This window comes from Podarcis melisellensis (genome assembly GCF_964234715.1).
Source record: "Podarcis melisellensis genome assembly, chromosome: 18".
Classification (NCBI taxonomy): Eukaryota; Metazoa; Chordata; class Lepidosauria; order Squamata; family Lacertidae; genus Podarcis; species Podarcis melisellensis.
Window position 1 is genome coordinate 403265 of NC_138536.1, and position 10506 is coordinate 413770.

Sequence of the window (10506 nt, forward strand, 5' to 3'; positions counted from 1 at the left end):
CTAGATTTATTTCAAAGAAATAAGTTTATTGGGCACTTTCTTTTTGGGGTGGGGGAACAGGGAGTCGCTAGTCCTTCTTGGCGGCTGCTTTCCTCATGGCTGCCAGGACGTTGCTCAGCTCCTCCCTCTTCCTCTTGGCGCGGATGTGGGTGCCCACCTGCGGAAGCAAAAAAGAAGCAGTCAGACTGGGGGATCCAGCCCTGCAACTTCTCCCTTTACGCCAAACTCTTATCACCCCTAGCCAGAAGGAATGATGGGAATTGTAGCTGAAAAGAGTCCAAGTTCGGGAGGCCCTGCTCTGGATGTTGTGTGCACTTGGGGGGCGCAGTTGCCACACACACCCCCCGGATAAATGCTGGAGGGGGGGACCACAGCAGCCCCCCCTCCAGCATTTATCCGGGGGGGGGGTGGCAACTGTGCCCCCCAAGTGCACACCCCTTCAGTGAAGTGGCAGGAGAAACAGAGCCCCTCCCGCTTCACTGAAGGGGTGCAGTCTTGCTCTCCAGGCTTCAGCGAAAGCAACGCAAAGCCGAGGGAGCGCTTCCCTCTGCGCTTCGGAGGCTTCACGTTGCTATTGCTGAAGCCAAGGAGCCTGCATTCGCTCCAGAGGACGCACACACATTTCCCCTTCATTTTTGGAGGGGGAAAAGTGCGTCCTATAGAGTGAAGAATACGGTGTACTCGAGTATAAGCCGACTTTGTCAGCACATTTTTTATGCTGAAAAAGCCACCCTCTGCTTATACTCGAGTGAGGCGGCAGTGGCAGGATGAGCAGCCCGAAAGGAGCCCTTTCTCACCGCTGGTCCCCCCTCTTGCAAGGGCAGGCACAGGAGCTGCAGTGGGAGTGGTGCTGCCCTGCACCTCTGCCTCCTGCACCCCCTGCCTTTGCAAGTGGCAGAGGAACGAGCGGCCCAAAAGAAGCCCTTTCGGCTGCTCATTCCTCCTCCTCCGCTGTTGCAAGCAGAGGAGGAGGAAGTGGTTCTTCCGCCACCGCCAGGTTTGTGGTGTGGTGAAGCAGCTTATACTCGAGTCAAGTTTTCCCACTTTTTGTTCTAAAATTAGGTGGGTCAGCTTCTCCTCGAGTATAACCCTGCAGGCCCCCCAGCCCAGCACTCACCCTTTTCTTGATGAACTTCAGAGCTCGCTTGTCTTTGGAGACCTTGAGAAGCTCCATCGCGCGCCTCTCGTAGGGGGCGAAGCCGCACACTTCCCGGATCATGTCGCGGACGAACTTGGTGTGTTTGGTCAGCCGCTGGAGGAGAAGAAATACAAGAATTAAAGCAAGACAGTTGGAAAAAAATAATCGTTTCTGGTGTTGTTTTTTTTGCCCTGTTGAGTTTAACTCAAGCTGGCAGAGCACAAGACTCTTCATCTCGGGCGCAAGTCAGACCTGGAGCAATAGATTTGTCAATTCCACTGTAACAAGCCTCCTACTGCTATATACACACACATATACATAAATCTCCTGCAAAAGCCAGGGATAGCCCCACGAAGCCTTGACCTCAGGGCAGCAGGATGAAGGCTCCGCGCAACTAAGCCAGAAGCTAGAGCAGCAAGAGGGAGCACTGCAAAGCGATCCCTCTTCTTGTTCTGGCTTCTGGGATAGCCACGCAGCCTGCATTCGCTCCATAAGACGCACACACATTTCCCCTTACTTTTTAGGAGGGGAAAAGTGAGTCTTATAGAGCAAAAAATACAGCACATAAAGACCAATTTTTCGCTCCTAGTTTTTAGAGGGGGAAAGCAAGAAAAAAAATATTCTGCACAGAGCATGTAAGCAGCTCTTGCTTTAAACCCTGCGATAGCTGTGCAGAGCCTCTTGTTCTTCTGGCTTCCCAGCAAAGCGAGATGAGGGACGAAAGGGAGCCCTGAGCAGAGCCTGTATGCAGCTCTTGGGGGCTTTTCCCCGGGGAGGAAGAAGGGATTGATGGGCTGCCCTTCTCCCTCCTCAGGGAAAGGCAGCAAGAACCATATTTTTTGCTCCATAAGACGCACTTTTCACCTCCTAAAAAGGAAGGGGAAATGTGTGTGCGTCTTATGGAGCAAAAGTACAGTACACACACACACACACACACACACACACACATATATGCACACACACAGTGGAACCTCGGTTTTCGAACGTAATCCATTCCAGAAGACCGTTCTGAAAGCAGGAGCCTCATGCCACATTTGGCTTCCAAAACACATGACAATGGATACATTCGACAACCAAGGTTCCGCTGTATGTATCATTTGTTTTAACTCTTATGTTTTACAATTCAAAATACTCCTTTTTACATGCTTAAGATATCGATGACTTCCCTTCCTCGCCTTTCACGGTTCATTTTACGTATCATAAACTCCTTGCATATTTCACAAAAACTAAACCATTCAGTATTCAATTATTGCACCCATCAAAGCTTATTTACACTGCTGAATCTATCTTTTGTATTTTTCGCTCTATAGGATGCACTTTTCCCCCTTCAAAAATTTAGGGGAAATGTGTGCGCATCCTATGGAGCGAATGCAGGGTCCTCGGCTTCAGTGATAGCAAAGCAAAGCATCCGAAGCGCAGAGGGAGCGCTCCCGAGGCTTTGCGTTGCTTTCGCTGAAGCCTGCAGAGCGAGAGGGGTCGGTGCGCACCCATCCCTCTTGCTCTCCAGGCTTCGCTGGAGATGCGCTGCACAGTTTTCCCTCTCTGCGCGTCCTAAAGAGCGAAAAATACGGTATTTTTAACCATTTGTCCTGAGAGCAACGGCAAGCACTGCAGCCACTGTGGACAGAGGGCCAGGTGGGCGATTTGGTTTAAGGCTCCTATTCAACTGGGCCTTTGTTCAGAGTCATGAAGACTAGAACACCAGTTCGCTTTAGGTCTCTGGAGGCACACACATATTTTATTAAATTTTCTGTTCAGCAATTTGAAACACTCATTTTAACATCCTTCACAGACCAATGATGCTCTACCCATGGTTCGTTTTGCACATCATAAATCCCTGCCTATTTTACATAAACTAAACCATTCGGTATTCCACGATTGCATCCACCCAAGCTATCCTGTTTAATTTATCTTAATGCTGCAAGCCTTTTCAAATATACAGTTTCCCCTATAAATTCAATAAACGTCTTCCAACCTCCTCTAAACGTTACGTTCTTATTGTTCTCTTAGTCTGCGAATATTCTGTCAGCTTAAGCGGCGTCGTTTCTCAAACTTGGGGGTCCCCAGCCATTGCCGGACTACAACTCCCTCCGTTCCCATCTAGCAGGACCGGTGGGCAGGGGACGATGGGGATTGTAGTCTATAACAGCTGGGGGGCCCAAATTTGAGGAAACACTCTCCTGGCGGTTGCAGATCCTTTGCAGCAGGCACCCCAAAAACTGGCCCACCAGATGTTTTAGGACTACAACTCCCATCATCCCTAGCTAAGAGGACCAGTGGTCAGGGATGATGGGAACTGTAGTCCCAGAACATCTGGAGGGCTGAGTTTGGGGATGCCTGCTTTACAGGAGCCCAGATGAGAGAGCGAGAGCCCAGCAACCCACCCCCTTTTCCCCTGACCCCAAACTCACCCCACGGCGTCGGCACTGGCGGGGCTTCACCACGTTCTTGGTCACCTTGTGGCCCTTGTTCAGGCCCACGGCCATCGGGTAGCGGATTGCCATGGCTAGAGAGAGAAAGGAGAAAGGGAGGTTGTTATTACCACCTCTACACTCACCGTACAACAACCCTGTGAGGCAGGCAAGACCAAGGCCACCCTTGGGGGCTGAGCTAGGATTTGAAGGTGGTTCTGATTGCATTCTCCAAATGAGGAGAGCTACAGTTACGGGCAGTTAACCTGTGGAACTCCTTGCCACAGGAGTCAGTGACGGCTGTAGCCTTGGGTGGCTTCCAAAGAGGATTATTAAAATTATTTATTGGATTTATATATCGCCCTATACCCGGGGGGTCTCAGGGCAGTTCGCATAATAAAGATCTAAAACCGCAAAATACATAATAACAACACATTCAGAGAGGAAGAGGCGGTGAGCAATGATGGCTCCTAGCTGTGCGGCTGAATAATACCAGAAGCCACGGCGAGGGAGCGTTTCTCAAACAAGGATTCTTGTCTGACTACAACTCCCATCTCATCCTAGCCAGCAGGACCAGTGGTCAGCAACCGACCAACTCCAAATCTTTTATTATGGCCACAGGGAAGCATGAAAGCACACAGAACATGTCAATCAAACCTTCGGTGGCACATGTGTCAATCCTAGCGGCACAAGACCTGGCCACTGAATATGTCAAAGAGTTCAGGGATGATGGGATTTGTAGCCCAACAGCCGCTGGGGACCCCAGTTTGAGAAGAATGGCTTTGGGGCAACTGGGTGACCCTTTGGACTGGATTTTATCTGTGCCTTTCCCCTCTCGTCCCCTTTTAAAGCCATCTAGGCCTGTGACAAGCCCCCATACTTTGTGGCAAGGAGTTCCATGGGGCATAGTCATTTATTCCTCTTTATCCCCCCATCCCCAAAATTTGATTTTCCACATTAAAATATACAATCACACCACAACATACTCTATATAAACAAGATTCCCAAGAATCCCCTTTGGGGGGGGTCCTTATTGTTAACCCTTTCCTTCTGCATCTTTTGTAACAACCCAAAATTTTATATCTCCCTTACAGTGAGGGAAAGAAGTATTTGATCCCCTGCTAAATTTGCCCATTTGCCCCCTGACAAAGAAATGCCCAGTCCGTAATTTTAAGGGTAGGTTTGTTGTAGCTGTGAGAGACAGAATAACAACAGGAAACCCCCCCCCAGAAGACAAAAGTCAGAGATGGGTGTGCATTATAATGTGTGAAATAAGTATTTGATCCCCTACCAACCAGTATCTTCACTGTAGGTAACGAGCTGAGATCAGAAGCACCTGATGTAAGGGAGAGGTCTTGCCCCTCATCCCAGCTCGTTACAGTACCAAAAGACACCTGTCAACAGAAGCAAGCAATCACACCAGGGCACTGAAAATGGGTCGAAAGTGACCCAAAACACACAGCCAAGGTAACAAAGGAGTGGCTCAAGAAGCAGCACATTAAGGTCCTGGAGTGGCCTAGCCAGTCTCTGGACCTTAATCCCTTCAAAAATCTGTGGAGGGAGGGGAAGGTTTTGAGTAGCTACACATCAGCCTCGAAATCTTACTGACTTGGAGAGGATCTGCAAAGAGGAGTGGGACAAAATACCCCCTGAGATGTCTGCAAACCTGGTGGCCACCTACAAAAAACATCTGAAATTGCCAACAAGGGTTTTGCCACCAAGTACTAAGTCATCTTTTGCAAAGCGATCAAATACACCAGAGCAGGAATAAAGACAACAATAACAATTACAATAATAGCTATAATAAAATAATAGTTTGTTTGCCCCCTTGCACGCCCCCTTATAAGAATTCTAAGGTCTCAAATGTAGAATAAAACGCTCATAAATGTACCAGGCAAACGCATACATAAGTATATAAAACAGGAGAGCAATCCTGAAGCTATTTGGACCCTCCCAAATTGACCTCAAATATTTCTCTGCAAGGAGGAAGGAAAGGGGAACAATAATAATTGTCTTTCCATTGGGACTGTAGGGGCTTACCTCTCCCTTTCAAAATACCGCCTGGCAAGTATCTGTTCAGCTGAGCAAACTACCAAGATGCGCAAGAGATTCAGGAACTATTTACCATCTCCAAGGAATGGCCAGGCTGCCCAGAAAATGCAACTGAGTAAGGCATAATGACCATTATTGCAAAAATCTGAGACTACAGGCAAGACCTCTCACCCTTGCAGCAGGTGCTTCTAATCTCAGCTCGTTACACACAGTGAAAATACCACACCAAATACTTATTTCACTCATTATAATGCACATCCATCTCTGACTTTTGTCTTCTGGGGTTTTTCCTGATGTTATTCTGTCTCTCACAGCTACAACAAGCCTACCATTAAAATTATGGACTGGTCAATTCTTCGTCAGGGGGCAAATTTAGCAGGGGATCAAATACTCCCCCCCCCCCGCTGTATATCTATAGCTCATCGCCACGCTACAGGTGAAACTGCAATCCCACTAACGACTGGAACAGTTCGCAATGGGAGAGCCTATGGAAAAGAACATTGCCAAAAGATCAATCCATTGGTTGGGCTTCGATGTGCAATTAGGCTATTTTTATAAAATAAAACTGAAAGTAAGCCAAATCAGACGGAGAAACTAAAGTCTAAGCGGGTATTTAAGGAATTTGATTCGGGAACCAAAGGGGAAGATCGGAAGCCTTGTAAAAAAACTTAATCACAAATGTACACAAAGTAATAATAATAATAATTTATTATTTAAACCCCGCCCATCTGGCTGGGCTTCCCCAGCCACTCTGGGCAGTTTCCAGAAAAATATTAAAATACTGTAACACATCAAACATTAAAAGCTTCCCTAAACAGGGCTGCCTTCTAAAAGTATGAATAATTGCTTATTTTTTTATTTCTCACTTTGCCTTTTGCACTTTTCTGTTATAAAGCTCTGAACCAAGAAAGCATAAATATATATATTTAAAAAGCGCTGTTCGCGATGGTTTCTCTAAGACAAACTTTGAAACTGCCCCCCTTCCTTTAGTTTTGGCCCTGCGGATTTCTGATTTTTCGGGTCATTTTGGCCTAATCCGCCCCCCATTTCTTTCTGGGGGGGGGGAGACGCCAACTCCCAGCATGCTCCGGGCCCCCCCCGCCCCCTGGCCTAGTGGGGTCTCCATGGGGCCCAGCCTGGCCCTGGAAGGGGCGCCGCGTACGGAGCCGCCTCCCTCCGCCCCGCCTCGGCCGGGGCCCCGCCGCGTCCCCCGGGCTCCCCTCCGCCTCGCCCGCCCACAACGCCGCCCGCCCGCCGCCCCGCCGCGGAGGATGGCCGCGGATTCTCCCTCGCCGCCCCGGCGGAGCTCACCTGCCGCCGCTGCTGCTCCGTCCAGGTCCCGCCGGAAAAAGGAACGCCGGAAGTGGAGGGAGCGGCTATGTGCGCTTGCGCGACCCAGCCCCGCCGGAAATGGAGGAGACCATAGAGACGCCGCTTCCCAGAGAGGCCGGATGTGATTGCCCTGACCCGGAAGTTGTCGTTTCAGGCTCGGACACAGCCATGGCGGCGGCGGCGATACCGGTTCCCCGCGCGGAGCTGAAGCTGGTGCGGCTGTTGAGCCGCTGCGAGGCGCTGGCGGCCGACCGGCGCGGGCCGGACGAGTGGCGCCTGGAGAAGGTCCGTGCGCGGCGAGGGGCGGGGACCCACAATGCACGGCGGGGTTGCCATGGGAACGGGGAGCCGCCCCCTTTGGACAGCTGCCTGGCAGGCCGGCATCCGGCAGGGGCAGCTTCTCCTGCAAAGAGCAGCGTCTGTGGGCCGCCTGCCTGCGTCGCAGGGGTCCAGTATCAGATTTGGGGCTTTTTTTAAAAAAAAAAACAATTTCATATACTCTCAGGATTATAAGAATCAAAAATAATTATAAATTATAATAAATTATAATTATAAATACTTTCACTTGTTAAAATAATTGAAAAATCTTTCCTAGATTATAAACAACTTCAAATCCAAGAAGTCTGAAGATCACTTAAATGGCTTAGTGTAAATTTACAAGTAGACGCAATACTGTTTACAAACAGTCCTTGCAATTATTACCAGCCGTTGTGCTTTGTTGTTTACTAATTTTTATGCTGCCCCCTTGCTCAGAAAAGTTCATGGAGCAGCTTAGCAATGAGTATTTTTTTTTTTTTTTAAGTACTAATTAACACGTAAAGGCACAAGATCAAAGGCAACAGAAATATGTGAACGGAGCGGGGAAATGCCACAGCGCAAATTTAAAAGCAGAGTTTGCACAAAAGGCCCTGAGAGCCTTCAGACAGCTCCCCCTAATTTGGTTTCCAATGGGTGGTGATGTTTGAAACCGTTGTGAATGTTTCCACTCGCCCAGGTTCACCCAGCTTGGTCCCCTGGTTGATGCAGCTCAAAAGGGTCCTTTTTTGTTTGTTTATTTGCTACTAATTTTATTATTAATCTTCTTCCACACACATCTCAAGATCGATGTGCAAAGTAAATAAACAAATAGCTTCGGCAACAGTTAAATGTCATGCAAAAAAATAACAGCAGGTCCATCTAAGAAAAATTCAAAATCGATACCCCTTGGCAGAGACCTTGTCACCCAGCTGGGAAAATTTGTGTCTTCTGTTGTTTCTCAGCAGGGACATTAAACTAATGGTTCTGCCCCCTTAACCACCATTTCCCACATGGCTCCAGCTGATATTTTGAAGTTCTTACGTCCGTGCAACAGATGCAGGGAATCTGAAAACGCAAAGGAAATCTCCGAGGTCATATTGTAGCAAAAACATAGCACTCGCAGGCAACTGTTTCCCAGTTGTCGATGCTTATACTCCATTTTTAAAGATTTGCCTTGAGACAGTCTTTAAACCTCTTTTGTTGACCACCAGCATTACTTTTCCATTTTTAACTTCCTTTTAATGCTGGGGGGGCGTCTTGGTGGCGCCCCTAACCACAAGGTTGTAATTTCAGAAGGTTTTTGGAGTGTCGGCAACCAGATTCCGGCCGTGCAAGGCGATCTCACAAATGTCCAGCCACCGCCACCCGGTCGCCACTGGGTGTCGCCCTCCGCCTAAGGGGGCTCCGCTCCAGCTTTGCCTTGGGAGGACCTTGACAGAGCGAGCCTCTCCGCCCCCCCCCGCCACGTCATGGGTCCGTTCAGAGCCAGAGGGTTGCTGGGCCCCCCTTAAGTCATAACGCTCCTAGCTATTGCAGGCGGGGAGACTTGCTGCTGCTGCTGCTGCTGCTGCTACAGTCAAATCCTGCTTCCAGTTGGAACTGGTGCAAACTGGTGCATGTAGCCAGCCACTGGGAGGACAGGAGGCTGGACCAGGTGGGCCCCCTTTGGCCTGATTCCCCCCCTTTTGATTTTTGAAATATTTTTTGGTTTTTCAAACTAAATCACACAATTATCCCAGTTAAATTTTGAAATAAAACAAGATTCTTCCGAATCTTTTTTTTTAATAAAAAATTATTAATTTCCATTTTACAGTGGTACCTCGGGTTGCAGACGCTTCAGGTTACAGAATCCGCTAATGCAGAAATAGTACCTCGGGTTAAGAACATTGCAGCAGGAGGCCCCATTAGCTAAGTGGTGCTTCAGGTTAAGAACAGTTTCAGGTTAAGAACGGCCCTCCAGAACAAATTAAGTAGTTAACCCGAGGTACCACTGTATATTATTAAAATACAATAACATTTTTCAATGATATTGATTCAAATTGAAATGTCCGACCTCCTTCCCTCCCAACTCGTGGTATTTTCTTTAAAAATCTTTTAGCATTTGTACATTTTCATCCTTGCTTCTCTGTGAAGCAACGAAAGCCCCTTTCGAATGCCCTAAATAGGTTACTTGAAGGCGGGTTTCTGTGGCATCTCCAAACCGCATGCTCCTTCGCTTGAATGCTCCTTCACTGGCCCAGTGTTGCTCACACCAGTCCCCTCTCTTGCATTCCCAGTACGTCTCTGCTCTGGAAGAGATGCTCCTGGACCTCAAGAAACACTCCAGGTGAGTTCCTTTCCCCGGCGGGATCTGCAGAGGTCTCAGAGCCGTAGAATTCTGCAAGGCAGAAATCTCAACGAAAGCTTCCAATCTCTTGGAAGCCTGAGGGAGTCCTTCCCCTTTCGGACGGCTCTTGCCTTCAGAAAGTTCTTCCTAGTGTTTAGTCGGACTCTCCTTTCTTGGAACTTGAAGGCCTGGGTTTGAGTCCCATCCTCCAGAGCAGGAGGAAACCAAGCTTGCTCCATCTCCCATGCAACACAGCCCTTCAGATATCTCCTCTCAGTCTCCTCCAGGCTGAACACTCCCAACTTCTTCAACCGTTCCTCATAAGGCTTGGGTCTCCAGACCCTTGATCGTCTTGGTCGCCCTCCTCTGAATGCCCTCCAGGTTGTCAATACCCTCTGGAGGTACCCAGAACTGAACTCGGGACTCCAGGTGGGGTGTGACCAAGGCAGAATGGAGCGCTACTATGGCTTCCCTTGATCTGGACACTAGACTTCTCTTGAGGCAGCCTGGAACAGCACTCACCTTTTCTGCTGCTCAAGGACCTTCTCCAGACTCTTAGCAAAACAGATGTAGGAACAGAGAAGCCGCTTTCTGCCACGTCAGACCATTTGGTTTCAGGCAGGGGGAGAGCAGGGATGCCAGAGACCAGGCAGTGCACCGGCCTGATCCAGCCGCTTTTCCTTAACGTCCCGATGTTCCCCTTTCAGCAAACCTGCTCCCGAGGTGCTGAACGAATATTCCCGCAAGGTGGATTTCCTGAAGGGGCTGCTGGAAGCAGACAAGCTGGTAAGGCCCTTGGTGTGCAGACTTCCTTCGTGGTGGTCCTTTTCCCCGACAGCAGAAGGCCGGGCTGCATCGTCGTGTTGTAAACAAAAAATGTCCTTCTTCCCTTATGGGGTATCCAAGAGCCCTATTAGTAGGAGAAAATAACAGAGGCCAACCAGAGAATA

At 49.0% G+C, this 10506-nt stretch overlaps 2 protein-coding genes across 2 annotated transcripts in view; one reads left to right on the forward strand and one right to left on the reverse strand.

The window, feature by feature from the left end:
• Nucleotides 1-5: 5 nt before the first annotated feature.
• Nucleotides 6-7036, reverse strand: RPL36 (ribosomal protein L36). Its single transcript, XM_081895981.1, has 4 exons — nucleotides 6913-7036; nucleotides 3550-3644; nucleotides 1118-1252; nucleotides 6-157 (listed from the first exon to the last, which is right to left on the reverse strand). Exons 2-4 carry the CDS (start codon nucleotides 3640-3642, stop codon nucleotides 68-70), a joined length of 318 nt encoding a protein of 105 aa, XP_081752107.1. The 5' UTR covers nucleotides 3643-3644; nucleotides 6913-7036; the 3' UTR covers nucleotides 6-67.
• Nucleotides 6726-10506, forward strand: part of USE1 (unconventional SNARE in the ER 1) — a gene marked incomplete at its 5' end in the record, with an annotated part of 6926 nt that continues 3145 nt past the window's right edge. Inside the window, 4 exon segments of the mRNA XM_081896021.1 lie at nucleotides 6726-7022; nucleotides 7024-7218; nucleotides 9507-9556; nucleotides 10264-10459. Coding sequence (XP_081752147.1) covers nucleotides 6726-7022; nucleotides 7024-7218; nucleotides 9507-9556; nucleotides 10264-10459 — 738 coding nt within the window.

Bases quoted from the DNA above. Each gene is read 5' to 3' on its own strand.
- RPL36 (XM_081895981.1), bottom strand. From the start codon at position 3,642: ATGGCAATCCGCTACCCGATGGCCGTGGGCCTGAACAAGGGCCACAAG. The intron at 1,253-3,549 runs GTGAGTTTGGGG...CTTCTCCTCCAG, and splicing joins GCCAGTGCCGACGCCGTGGG to CGGCTGACCAAACACACCAA. The intron at 158-1,117 runs GTGAGTGCTGGG...TTGCTTCCGCAG, and splicing joins TGAAGTTCATCAAGAAAAGG to GTGGGCACCCACATCCGCGC.